The sequence below is a fragment of the Geotrypetes seraphini genome, chromosome 16, assembly GCF_902459505.1.
Source record: "Geotrypetes seraphini chromosome 16, aGeoSer1.1, whole genome shotgun sequence".
Lineage (NCBI taxonomy): Eukaryota > Metazoa > Chordata > Amphibia > Gymnophiona > Dermophiidae > Geotrypetes > Geotrypetes seraphini.
Window position 1 is genome coordinate 40,700,367 of NC_047099.1, and position 14,502 is coordinate 40,714,868.

The 14,502-nt window shown below is 47.7% G+C and overlaps 1 protein-coding gene across 1 annotated transcript in view; it reads right to left on the reverse strand.

Annotated features, from left to right (window-relative positions):
- Nucleotides 1-6,801: 6,801 nt before the first annotated feature.
- The window catches only part of SEMA4A (semaphorin 4A), a 53,215-nt gene continuing 45,514 nt past the window's right edge, over nucleotides 6,802-14,502 (reverse strand). Inside the window, exons 13-16 of the mRNA XM_033925649.1 lie at nucleotides 11,508-11,629; nucleotides 10,744-10,907; nucleotides 9,443-9,549; nucleotides 6,802-8,104 (exon numbers count right to left, since the gene is read on the reverse strand). Coding sequence (XP_033781540.1) covers nucleotides 7,437-8,104; nucleotides 9,443-9,549; nucleotides 10,744-10,907; nucleotides 11,508-11,629 — 1,061 coding nt within the window. The 3' untranslated portion in view covers nucleotides 6,802-7,436. The remainder of the gene's footprint in view (nucleotides 8,105-9,442; nucleotides 9,550-10,743; nucleotides 10,908-11,507; nucleotides 11,630-14,502) is intronic.

The window sequence follows — 14,502 nt, forward strand, 5'->3', positions numbered from 1 at the left end:
GGGGGGTGAGAGGGGAAGAGGAAGGGAGGGGGCACAGTTTGATGAATGTTCCTTGATGGGGAGGGAGAGAGGGGGGAGGGGGCACAGCTTGGTGAATGTTCCTTGATGGTGAGGGAGAGAGAGGGGAGGGGGCACAGCTTGGTGAGTGTTCCATGATGGGGAGGGAGAGGGGGGTGAGAGGGAAGAGGAAGGGAGAGGGCACAGTTTGGTGAGTGTTTCATGAGGGAGAGGGGAAGAGGAGGGGAGGGGGCACAGCTTGGTGAATTTTCCTTGATGGGGAGGGAGAGAGAGGGGAGGGGGCACAGCTTGGTGAGTGTTCCATGATGGGGAGGGAGAGGGGGGTGAGAGGGGAAGAGGAAGGGAGGGGGCACAGTTTGGTGAGTGTTTCATGAGGGAGAGGGGAAGAGGAGGGGAGGGGGCACAGCTTGGTGAATGTTCCTTGATGGGGAGGGGAGGTGGGAGGAGAGGAGGGGAAGGGCCTGGCCAAGGCAAAGGAATCCACTAACTCAAACACTCAGGATAAATGCAATTAAATATATTAGCATTCACCTACTGGTAAAATTTATATTCTACAATGCTGGTTGATTTTTATTTTATTGTATTATTTTTATTTAATTCAGTTTGTAAAAATCTATTTGTACTTGATTGATTTTATATCACAAAAAATACATTTTTTAATTGAAAAGTATCTTAGATTTGTGTATTGTGCTCAGTACACCTCCACCCAGGTCATAAAGTGAATTGGAAGGAGGGGAACCATCGTTGCACAATTGTGTTCCCACCTGATACAGATTAAACAATATCTCCTTTGTTCTATAGATGTGATTCACAACCAAGCATTTTTACTTATCTGAAATGCTTTTCCAATCATGTGCTACTCTTATTGGGGATGAGCACATGATTTAAGGACGTGAGTTGGACGGCAACTACGACACGTTGTAAGTAGCAATTAAAAAATTATGGATTTCAGTTTGTCAAGATGGAAAAAACGTGCCAGGGAGCTGTCAGCTGCTGACGTTTAATGTGTGAGGACGGCCTCTGGGTTTCTCTCCAGCGCTGTGCTGGCTCTGGTGAAGCTCATACATCGACATTTCTGACCCTGCAGTTGGACTGTCGTAGTCTTCGCTGTTGGATCCCAGCGAGAGGAAGGTTGATGTGGACGACGTGTCTGCAAGAGCATGCCAGAGCCGTGCGATTACATTTTGTGTTAAACTTGGAAAGGGCGGTAATAAAACTCTTGAAATGGCCCCAACCCCTGAAAAAAACACAACTGCACGGAAAGAAGTTCTCCTCAGATGATGACATCAAGACTCTTGGTCAATCTCTGTCTTTCAAGTTTACTTGGCTTTGGAACGACCTTCCACGTCGCTTAAGAAGTTTTGGTTCCCTTCCCTTTTTTTGTAAGTCTCTGAAAACCATTCTGTTTGCTAAACATTTTGGAAACTATTCTTTCTTGAGAATTCTCTATATGCCCTTATTGGCCTAACTTAATCATGATTAGATTAGATTGTAAACCGAGTCGAGCTTTCCTGGATTGAAGTCTCGGTATACAAAACTAAGCATCAGGTTAGATTAGATGACATGAAAAACCGCCACAAAACGGTCTACTGCACGTCTTTGAAACGCTGCAAAAAATGTATTGAACGTGAAGGAGTCGTCTGAATCTGAATTTTAAAAAGTCTCGTTACTTTTCAGTCAGCCCTCGTAGTTCAGCAGCGGCCGCTTCCGAAGGGTCCTTCGCAAAAAAAAAGGCATCACTAACAAAACACAGCAAGGCTTAGTAATATCATCCTCTTTTTAATAAAAAATAAAAATATATAGAGACGGCAACATCAAAAGAACATTGTTAAAATTTAAAAATGAGGCACAGTAAGCGGAAGTCATACGAACGGGAAAATAAATACGATTTTTACTTTGCTAGGTACAAGAAGGGAGTTGCTACATGATCTGATCACAGAACCGTCGTCTGCGATTAAAACAGGTTCTCATCTCAACCCAGGCCTTGGGGAAACACCCAGCTTGTCAGGTTTTCGGGATACCCACAACGAATATGCATGAGGAAAAAAAGTCCATAGTCTGTTATTGAGAAAGACATGGGGGAAGCCACTGCTTGCTCTGGATCGGTAACGTGGAATTTTGCTACTCTTTGGGGTTCTAGAATCTTTGGGATCCTGGAATGTTGCTACTCCTTGGGTTCTGGTCAGCTACTAGGGACCTGGATTGGCCACCGTGAAAATGGGCTTGATGGACCATTGGTCTGACCCAGTAAGGCTGTTCTGGGGGAAGCCACTGCTTGCCCTGGATCGGTAGCGTGGAATGTTGCTACTCTTTGGGGTTCTAGATTAGAATCTTTGTTGTTCTCTGGGATTCCGGAATCTTGCTTTTCTTTGAGATTCTGTATGGAATGTTGCTACTCCTTGGGGTTTGGCCAGGTACTAGGGACCTGGATTGGCCACCGTGAGAACGGGCTACCGGGCTTGACCCAGTAAGGCTATTCTTAGGTTCTCAAATCTACTTCATGCATATTCATTGTAGGTATCCTAAAAACCTGACTGGTTGGGTGTGACCCCATGAAGTGGGTTGAGAATCCCTGTATTAAAAGGTTCACCTTTCTAGAGGTGCTCTCAAATCTGTCCTGGGGACCCCACATTCTCTACTGTGTGCAGCCCAACAATGTTGATTTTGTTTAATTCCCATTTTATTTACGGGAATTCTTTTGTTCTGTGTGTGGGGGAGGGGGGGGTTAAATTTCATGGAAGTGGGATGGAGGGCGATGTCAGAAACTACATACTCCAGTGGTTCCCAAGGCTGTCATGAAGGGCCCCAGGCAGTCCGGTTTTCAGGATATCCATAATGAATATTCATGAGACAGATTTGGAGGCAGTGCATGCATTGTGGATATCCTGAAAACCTGACTGGCTGGGGAACCTTCAAGAGAGATTTGGGAACCACTGGTATTCTCTTTGGGACATTTTTTTTTTTTTTTCTTGTTATTTTGGGCCATAAATGACACGAAATCACGTAGAAATGTCATTTCAAATAAATGCACATGCCTAATATCCTAAACACCTGCCATGCCATGGGGTCTCCAGGACCTATTTGGAAATCGCTGACACTTAAGAACAATCAAGCTTGCAAATCCTGGCACGGAATATGTCAACCCAGAACTGAATTGTGTCAAGGAGACGGGTCAAAATGTTGTTGGCTTTAGTTTTTCTGGCCCCCGTCTCTCAGCATCCTGGGATGTAGTTCTGCATTTTGCACTGGACAAAGCTGGCTCAAATCCTTCCTGATGGTCGGTAAAAAGCAGAGGGGGAGCCCGTTCCGGCTTCCCTCGACTAGGATGAAAGAGCAGGGCCGGATCAGGCAGTCCAGCGACCTGACTGGCTCACAGGGTGACCATCGCGGCAAGTAGATCCAGGTTTGGTTTCCCCCTGCTTTATAGAGGGGATTTATAGCATTGGCTTCCCCAGTCCAAACAAGCTGTAAGTCCACTTGGGCAATGGAGGTGGGGGCCACACTGTGTCTGGATCTGCCTGTACTTATTGGCTAGTTGGTTCACCCTAGATCAGGGTCTTGGGTTGCTTTATAAGATCTTCAGAGAAAGAATATCTGGGAGGAGAATGCTTTGCTACAGAAAATAATAATACTGCACACGTAGCCACCACATAGGCTCATCCCAGTTACAGTATATATAAGAATTATATGTACTGAGCTACTGGGTCCTTCATAAGGTCCCCGCAGTGCATCAAAGCCTCTCCTAGAGCTACAACTGGCCAGTGGGTTTTCAGGATGAGCATAATGAATATGTATGATGCATTTGCATAGAGCAGGGGTCTCAAAGTCCCTCCTTGAGGGCCGCAATCCAGTCGGGTTTTCAATGAATATGCATAAGATCTATGTGCATGCACTGCTTTCAATGCATATTCATTGGGGAAATTCCGAAAACTCGACCGGATTCCGGCCCTCGAGGACCGGAGTTGCCCACCCCTGGACTAGCCATAGCACAGGGATCTCAAAGTCCCTCCTTGAGGGCCGCAATCTAGTCGGGTTTTCAGGATTTCCCCCAATGAATATGCATTGAAAGCAGTGCATGCACATAGATCTCATGCATATTCATTGGGGAAATCCTGAAAACCCGAATGGATTGTGGTCATCCAGAAAATCTGACTGGCAAGTTGTGCTTCCTGGAGACGCATGAAAAGCGCTGCTTTAGACATGGGGATGGTGGTCATTTACAAGAAGAGTCATTAATTTCAAAACCCCTTAACCATGCGAGTGCCCTAGAGCAGTGGTTCCCAAACCTGTCCTGGGGGACCCCCAGCCAGTCAGGTTTTCAAGATATCCCTAATGAATATGCATGAGAGAGATTTGCATATAATGGAAGTGACAGGTATGCAAATCTCTCTCATGCATATTCATTAGGGATATCTTGAAAACCTGACTGGCTGGAGGTCCCCCAGGACAGGTTTGGGAACCACTGTGCTAAGGCCTCACCCCAGTGTCCCTCTGACCTATCTAGAATAGTACAAGATACAGAATCTATAAAACATTTTGCCATCGGCTTAGAGATGAAAGTCAAGTCTTAAGATGGTAGACGTTTTTTTTTTTGTCACTAAACACAACTGAACATCATAAAATTTTTAAAGGGAGCAGTTCAGACCAACTTGCAGTAGGTTCAGGGGTGCCAAAGCCCCTCCTCGAGGGCCGCAATCCAGTCGGGTTTTCAGGATTTCCTCAATGAATATGCATGAGATCTATTAGCATGCAATGAAAGCAGTGCATGCAAATAGATCTCATGCATATTCACTGGGGAAATCCTGAAAACCCGACTGGATTGCGGCCCTCGAGGATGGACTTTGACACCCCTGCAATAGGTTCTTCAGGATAATACAGAGCTGCCAATTTACAAGTTCCAGGAGGGAGACTTTTTTCCAGTCCTGGTTTTGAACTCATCCCAAAGCAGTGTGGGATGTGTAGTCCCTGATTTTATTCATTGAAATCGGCTATGTGGGTCCCATAATGCAGAAATTCAGGACCGGTCTAAAATCCCCCTCCTGGGAACTTGGCAGCTCTGGTGACTATCTCAGAACTTCACTGACTGAGATGGTGACTGGAATCCTCCTCCGCCCATCCCTATCCCCACATTCTCTCTTTACTGAGAACATTTTATGTCTTGTGATGCATGAATATAAGCTGTCGACAGCCCAATATCCTTCTCACACCGATCTGCTTTCACTTATGTTAAATATGAGCATTCAGGGTCACTTAAGATACAGGAGGCACTATAATGGACCATAGGGTTCTGTGCTGCTCTTTCGAGATCGATCAGTCTATCCCCTTCCAATTCACACCTGCATTTCTTTCAGAATGCAAGAAATGTGCCTTATATGCGCCAAACCTTCTTCTAAAGGCGGCGTTTGGGAATGTGGATGGGGAAGGGGGCGAAAGAGGGATTTAGTGCCCCTAACCCCTAAGGCAGTGGTTCGTATCTCAACCCAGTCCTCGGGACACATCCGGCCAGTCCGAATTTCAGGATATCCACCACGGTGTGGTATAACAATTACTAATCAAACGGAAACATAACGGGCTGAAAAAAATACCATCATATTAGCCCCTGATATCAGCAGCTACACTGGTTGCCTTTCGAAGCGAGGGTGCTATTTCAATTTGCTTGTTTTTGCTTCAAAACGTTATCCGGCTTGGCTCCAGCTTCCCTATCTTCATGGTTTGAACTATATGGGATATAAAAGTCTGCTCGAAGAATCAATTTCTTTGCCTATCCTACACTAAAACATTGCCGTTATAAAAGATTTCTTGATAAAACGTTTTGCACTTGGGGCTGGCAAATTGAACAATTGGTTAAGTACAATCATTTCCCAGAGTCGGTCTTGTTACGCCTTTCGAAAACCTATGAAAACGTATCTTTTTGAAAAATTTGTAAATTAAACGTCAATTATTCTCTATGAATGTATTGTCCCTGAACTGTTCAGTCTCTCTTGAATGTGAACCGCCTAGAGCAGGGGTAGGCAATTCCGGTCCACGAGAGCCGGAGCCAGGTCATCATAAAGAGGGGCATAACAACCAGGACGCGGGAAGTCATCATGCCATTGTATCGATCGATGGTGCGTCCTCATCTGGAATACTGCGTTCAATATTGGTCGCCATACCTCAAGAAAGACATGGCTGTACTTGAGAGAGTCCAAAGGAGAGCAACGAAACTGGTAAGAGGGCTGGAACACTGCCCATATGCCGAGAGGTTGGACAGGCTGGGGCTCTTCTCTCTGGAAAAAAGGAGGCTCAGGGGTGATATGATAGAGACCTTCAAGATCATGAGGGGCATAGAGAGGGTGGATAGGGACAGATTCTTCAGGCTGAAGGGGACAACAGGTACGAGGGGGCATTCGGAGAAACTCAAGGGAGATAGGTTCAAAACAAATGCAAGGAAGTTTTTCTTCACCCAAAGGGTCGTGGACACTTGGAATGCGCTACCGGAGGAAGTGATCGGGCAGAGTACGGTACAGGGATTCAAACAGAGACTGGACAGATTCCTGGGGGATAAAGGGATCGTGGGATACTGAGAAAGTATAGAAACCCAACCAGGTCGTGCATGTGCAAGACCGGAGGGCTAGGACTTCGATGGGAAGATAAGACTCATCAGGAAACCAAGGTGGCATGGGGGCCCCTTCTGATGATTTAGACAGGTCATGACCTGTTTGGGCCGCCGCGGGAGCGGACTGCTGGGCTAGATGGACCTATGGTCTGACCCGGCGGAGGCACTGCTTATGTTCTTATGTTCTTCTTATGAGATGGATTTGCATGCATTGTCTCCTTGAGATGCAAATCTCTCTCATGCATATTTATTGTGGAAAACCTGACTTGGCTCCGGCTCTTGAGGACCGGAATTGCCTACCCCTGGCCTAGAACTAAATGGTATGGTTATTATGATGATACAATCAGTGGCGTCATAAGGGGGGTGCGGTCCGCCCCGGGCGCGATCTTCCTAAAGGTGTGGCGGCACCATCCTCCTCCCCGTCCTCCTCCCACTCGATCCCTCGCTCCCTGCTCCTCTTCTTGCCTTCCTCCGTACCTTTCTGGTGCTCTCTCTGACATCACTTCCGGGACCCACGCCCAGGAAGTGACATCACAGGGAGGAAGGGGGGCACATGCATGGCAGGGGAGAGGAGCCACCGCTTTACTACATCACTGAAGATGGTACCTCATGCAAATCTATTGGGGGATATCCTGAAAAACTGACTGGCTGGGTGTGGCCCGAGGACTAGATTGAGAACCACTGCCAGAAGTGCGCGTGTGGGAAGAGACGGGGGAGGCCTGCAAAGAGCAGCTGAAACTTTCCGCAGAGCACTTCAACACTTTTAACCGCAAACAAATGGGATGAAAAGGAAGTGTAGGACAGTCTCCCAGGCCAGTTGGACCTACTCCATTTGAGCATCTGAGTCTTTGGTGGTTTCTCCGTCAGCAGCCGTGAGATTTAGCCTGTTATTGTCCAGGTCCATCACCTCGTCAGCTCCTTCCACCTGGATGCAGCAGGACTGACGGCTGTTTGCACTTGTCTGGTAGCCTCCGTTTTGAAATTCGGGCCCTCCCACCGTAAGGCCTGCATTCAATGGCACCTTCTCCTGCAATTGTTGGCCGTGCCCGAGCTTGGCCGTCTCTGGCGTGCTGCAGCCCTGCACTTTGCTTTTGGCCTTCACCTTTTCGTGGTAGGAAAAGAGGGCCAAGGCCACGATCCCTGCCACGGTCAGGCTCAACAGGACGGTCACTGTGACAAACTGATACCAGTAAGACTGGACTTTGTTCATGGGCAACCTTTCGCTCTCCGGCTCCTGCCCTGGTGCAACCTCCACCCTGTTTGAGACCGCGACCCGATATCGTGCCACTTGGTAATAGAATCCGTTCTCGCTGGCCCAGCACTCGTACAAGCCCAAGGTGTTCAGCTTCACGACAAACACCAGAGTCTCGCTAAAAACCATGACCTCGGGCACGTTCTTCTGTGGGTGACTCCAGCTGTAATTGGCCAGTGCAGACAGATGGGGGCAGCGGAGCTTCACCATGGAGTTCAGAGGCATTGTAATATTTTCCACTGCAAGAATGAGACAGGGGTTGATCGAAGGAGCTCAAAGCCATTCTAAACTCAAATCTGCATGAAGCCTGGAGTTCTCAGATGGACCTAGTTAGGCTCACAGAAGAACATGGAAGATGTCAAAGTGACACTCTAGGTCTGGGTTTGCCCCAGTGCATGCATGGAAATGTAATTTCTGTAAGGCAGAGGTTCTCAACCCAGTCCTCGGGACACACCACGCCAGTCACTTTTTCAGGATACCCACAAAGAATACGTACGAGATAGATTTGTATGCAAATTTTTCTCATGCATATTTATTGTGGGGTATCCTGAAAACTTGACTGGCTTGGTGGAGTCCAAAGACTGGGTTAAAGAATCACTACTATATGGTAATCCAAATTCTCCAGCATGCAAGGGGGCAAATGAGCCTGTTGGGGTTGGCCTAGATGAGGTGGTATCCCTCCTGCTATATAGCAGTAGTTCCCAACCCTGTCCTGGAGGACCACTAGGCCAGTCGGGTTTTCAGGATCGCCCTAATGAATATGCATGAGAGAGATCTGCATATAATGGAGGTGCCAGGCATGCAAAACTGCTCCATGCATATTCATTAGGGATATCCTGAAAACCCGACTGGCCTGGTGGTCCTCCAGGACAGTCTTAAGATACAGCAGGGGTGTCAAAGTTCCTCCTCTAGGGCCGCATTCCAGTCGGGTTTTCAGGTTTCCCCCCCCAATGAATATGCATGAGATCTATTAGCATACAACGAAAGCAGTGCATGCAAATAGATCTCATGCATATTCATTGGGGAAATCCTGAAAACCCGACTGGATTGCGGTCTTCGAGGAGGGACTTTGACACCCCTGAGATACACCCTGAACACTGGATTTGAAAAGGCAACTTCTGCAGGCACAACATTCAAATAGAGAAAATGACAGCAGAGAAAGGCTATATGGCCCGTCCAGTCTGCTTATGCGTATCGTCCACTATCTCTTCCTCCCCCTAAGAGATCCCATGTGCTTGTCCCACACTTTCTTGAATTCAGATACAGTCCTTGAACCTCCCAGATACAGTTCTGGGAGGTTGTTCTGTGCATCCACCATGCAGTGTTCAAAGATGAAAGCTTTTTTTCAAATCTGGGCGTCAAATGGGGCATTTTGTGGTTGTTTTGACAACTAAGGAATGTTAGGAATGCAGATGTGAGATTTTTCTGCTGTAACGGAAGTGATTCTAGGAACACCTTCTCTCTAGAAACATAGAAGATGACGGCAGATAAGGGCCATAGCCCATCAGGTCTGCCTACTCTACTGACCCACCCCCCAAGTCTACTATCCTAGGGATCCCACTCCTGGTTCACATTACCTTGCACCAGTGTGCTCTCTGGTGCCCCTGGTTGGGCCCCTCTTCCTTTGGAGGCCCTGCACGTAATATTTGGATTTCCAGATTCAATGTCCTGCAGCCAGAAGTTCCTGGAAGCAAAGAGAACATGCACGTTGCTGGTGTCAGTGGGGGAAAAGACAGGGTTATCAGATTTCCCTCTTTAAAAAAACAGAAGACACCTGGCCCCCGTCCCATTCCGCTCCCGACCCCCGTCCCTGCCACCACACAAACATTGTATCTGCTTCCCCGAGCTCGGGGCCGCAGGCGGAGGTAGATAGGGGAAGGCCTGAGGTTCAAGGCGTTAATGTATACCAGGGTATGAATATTCTTTCCAGCTCTGGGAGCAGAGGTTGAAGGCATTTTTTTTTTTTTAAATATAGAGAGAAGCTATTTGGGCCAGATTCTGTAAAGGACACCTATGTTAGGCACCGCTAAGCACTCTGATCGTGGCTGCCTAACGACACCTACCTGAAAAGTAGGCGTGGTTGACTTAGGCGTTGGTAGACATCCAAGTTAGGCATTGGTAAATGAGATCTGGTAAAACCCCGCCTATATACCTCTAGGACCCCTAGCGATGCCTAAGCACGACAGGATTCTATAAATGGGGCCTAGCAGACGATGGACAACCGCGTTGAGCGCCATCTACAATGCTGGCTCACCCGGGCACCATTTATAGAATCAGGCCCTTTATGTCTACGGATTTTATTTGCTTGCATGATTTTTTTTAATTTGTTTTTGGTTTATTTCCCATGCGCTGTTGCACCTTGCCTAGACTTTTCAGTTGGCATTTTATGAACGAATACATGCGCCTGTTTAACTTTCAAAATCCTATATGGTATCCTCCCTCCCTTTATCCCTCTTTCTTGGAATTCCTCAAACCCTAATACCACCAGATCCCCCCCACAAATTAAAACTATCCTTCCCCTTGCTAAAAGGCATTTCCCACACAGGAAAGCTAGGGACCTCCCTCCACTTCAAAATCACTGAGCTCTGGAACAACCTTACCTCCCCTCTTCGGAACTTGAGCTCTCTCCAAGTTTTCCGCAAACATCTGAAAACCTGGCTTTTCTCAAAAAATGTAAGTCTCCCTCCAACTCAGGAATCGAGGAAACTCTTATATCTTGGCATCCCAAGTCCTCTAAATTTTCTTCACACTTCTACCTCTAACCCTCTGTTGTAGTTCCTTCCTATTTCTCCTACTGTAAACCGCGTCGAGCTCTACGAACGTGGAGATGATGCGGTATACAAACCTAAGGATTAGATTAGATTAGATTACTCCTTACATGTTCTCGTGGGCTGGGTGGATCTTCCGGCACATCTGGCTGTGGCCGTCCCAGGCACAGTAAGGATCCCTGGATAAAATGCAGTCAAAGCAGCTGCTGTACACACTGCAGTTGGCCAGAGGCACTTGGAGGACTCCTTTGGAGAAGCCCACATAGACCGTTCCCTACAAATACAAGGCAGACGGGGGTCAGCGGCTCCAGAAACACTCTGACCCGATCGTAGGCCACAGACTTTCACTAGCAGTTTTCCATTCTTTTTCCCATTCCCAGCAGCCGCCCCTCAGGTGCAAGAACCGTCTCTCAACAGCGCTTCCTGTGGAATAGTTCTGCTCTGCTAGCTCGCATCTACTCGTCACAAAAATCCCACAAAATAATAACATTTTCTTATACGCTCAAATGAGTGCAGAGCACAGATATTACCTCCCCGCTCCGAACCTCAAGCTCCCTCCAACTTTTCCGTAAACACCCTAAAAACCTGACTATTCTCAAAACTGTAACACTTCCCCCCCCCCCCTCTTAGGCCTCTCCCACCATCCTCACCCTTTTACACCTAATCCTTAAACCCTCCACTGGAGTTCCTCTCTCATCCTATTTCCTGTAAACCGTGCCGAGCTCTGCGTCTACAGAGATGGTGTGGTATATAAACCCAAGGTTTAGTTTAGTTTAACTGGTTTGAGAAGCCCAGGGAGATTCTTTCAGGAGCTGAAACCGTTAGTGGCGCTTGGTGCTGGAGAACTTGTGACCACAAAGACGTTGGCTCTTACCGTCCTAGAGGCCAGTAGCAGGTTTTGGACACCTTCAGGCTCCTGGAACAGCTGGATCTCTTCAATAATGTGGGAGTCCTGATTTTCATCCAAAACAACAGCTTTATGCAAGTAACCTTTGTCTGTCCGGGGATGAGAAGAGAGCACAGATATTACATTGCCTCTCTCTCTCCCAACTAATTTTAGAGATACATTATAGTTCCTTGTTTGTCAGGAGTGCTGGGTCCATCCTGGTTTTCTTTCTTTTTAAAAAAAAATTATATTTCATTGCATAGCACAATATATATCGTTCTACAACTGCACTCTACGATCTATCTTCCCGCATCAAAAATCTCAGCATTTTCTCCATACAAACCCCCCAAACCACTCCCTAAACACTCGTATTCGATCCTTTACTAAATCTGTAACTTCTTACCGTTTGTCTACTGTGGCTCCTCCGGTGGGCATGGCATCAGGTTTTCTTTTCAGATCTACAGTCTGATACCGTCCCTCCTCCCCCACCCTCGTCAGGACTGCCGAGAGGGGAGCGGCATGGGTGGGCCCCTTAACCAGCATTTGCCCTGGGCCCAGCTTTGTCATTCTGCGGCCTTGCCCCTCAGTACCCACCACAGTTGACAGGTCCGCGGTTTTCTCGCCCAATTCTTCAAACTTTCGAATAATAAAAGAACAGGAGGGCATTCAGAAAAGTTGAAAAGGGACAGATTCAAAACGAATGCTAGGAAGTTCTTCTTTACCCAACGTGTGGTGGACACCTGGAATGTGCTTCCAGAGAGAGTACGGTACTGGGGTTCAAGAAAGGATTGGGCAATTTCCTGCTGGAAAAGGGGATAGAGGGGTATCGATAGAGGATTACTGCACAGGTCCTGGACTTCTTGGGCCGCCGCGTGAGCGGACTGCCGGGCACGATGCACCTCAGGTCTGACCCAGCGGAGGAATTGCTTATGTTCTTAATTGGGCTGCTTTGGAACGCTGGTTGCGTGAAATTTTGAGCAGCTGCGGGTTGCGTTTTTTTTCAGGCTGGTTTTAGATTTTTGTCGCTCTAATTTGGGCTGCATCGTGGCGTGGTATTCTTGGCAAGCCCTGCTGCGTCTGCAGGGCCTCTGGGCATGCGTGGATGACGTTGCACGCATTTGCGCATGCTCAGAGGCCCTCCAGACCCGGCAAGAAAGAAGAGATGAGGGGGGTGGAGCTGGGGGGGCAGGGCCATGTGTCTGGGATTTTGTAGTGTCAACCCTAGACATTGGGCTGCTTTTTCAAGGTAATTGGGCGGGATTATAAAAAGGTATCTGGCAGAGTACGGTACAGGGATTCAAACAGGGATTGGACGGATTCCTGAGGGATAAAGGGATCGTGGGATACTGAGGGAGGAGCTGGGATGTAACACAAGTATAGAAAGCTAACCAGGCAATAAGTATAGAAACCCAACCAGGTCGTGCATGTGCAAGACCGGAGGGTTAGGACTTCGATGGGAAGATAGGACTTCAATGAGAAACCAAGGTGGCAAGGGAGCCCCTTCTGGTGATTCAGACAGGTCGTGACCTGTTTGGGCCGCCGCGGGAGCGGACTGCCGGGCAGGATGGACCTATGATCTGACCCGGCGGAGGCACTGCTTATGTTCTTAATACTGGTACCCCCTTATAATTCTGCTTCTGAGCCCTTTCACAGATGCACTGGGAGTACGGATTTGTCTATAAATCTTACGGTTTAAGGGTGAAGTGATTTACCTAAGGCCAGAAGGAGAGTCAGTAAGAAAAGAGGGATTCGAATCCTGGCCTCCCTCGTTCTTAACCCGTCTCCCTAACATTAGACTGTTCCTCTAATGCAGGACTGATTGGAGAATGACACGGCGACAAATGTTTCTCTGTCCTCGCGGGAACTTATTTTCCCGTCCCATCCCCACAAGTTCTTTTCCTGCCCCTTTCCCATGCTTTGCAAGCTCTGTCCTCATCTGCACAAGCCTCAGACACTTTAAAATCATAAGTGTTTGAGGCTTGTGCCGTTAAGCAGAGCTTATAGGAAGGGGCAGGGATAAGGACAGCGACAAAACCCATGGGGGGACGGGGAACATAAAAATGGCCGCTGTTGGGTCAGACCAGTGGTCGATCGTGCCCATCAGTCCGCTCACGCGGCGGCCCTTGGTCAAAGACCAGCGCCCTAACTGAGACTAGGACCTGCGTACGTTCTGGTTCCTGCAGGGAAGGGGAAAAATAATGTCCCCGCGTCATTCTCTAGGACTGATCCCCCCCTATCTGGTTGCCCCCTATATTAAACTTTTCAACCGTGTCAATCTTACTGCCCACCTATAAAGCGTCAGATAGTATGAGACTATAATAGAGGCCGCCTGCTTTTCTAAGAAACAAAACACACGGGCTGATGCTGTGTCTGGTTTTCTTAGACATAATCTATGAATGAAAGATATAATCTAAGGCTTCTGCAAGTAACTTGTAGATTGCAAAATCCTTCCAGTTGGGGAGGTCAAGATGGGGAATGGATGGGTTTCAATTAAGCGCAATTCCACTGCCAACCATAAGGGGAAGCCCCTAAATCCCCTCCTGTTCCTAACAGCCGAGACCTTACAGCTTTGATGCTAAAATCCATGAATAAAACGCTAAAAGATATAACATTGTACTAAAGAATTTAATGCTATAGAAATAATCTTGGGTTGGAAAATCTTTCCAGGCCAGGGGGGTGAAGGTGTAGGATTGATGAGTTCCAGTTAAGCGCAGTTCCCCTGCTAAGCACAAGGGGGAACCTCTAAATCCCCTCCTGCTGCTGACAGCTAAGACTTCAAAGCTTTCATGGTTCTGCTAAAAGTGCAGGTCTGACTGGAGAGGTCCGTGAATTTATCCAAGCATTACCTGAGTTCTTACAGCCATAAATATCAGTCAAAGCATCGCCCCACTCCCACCCTTGCGGGTCAATATCTGACTCAGGTATGCAGTTGAAAAGACAGATTAAACATTCATTATCTCCCATGAAGAGCTCTCTGAAATAT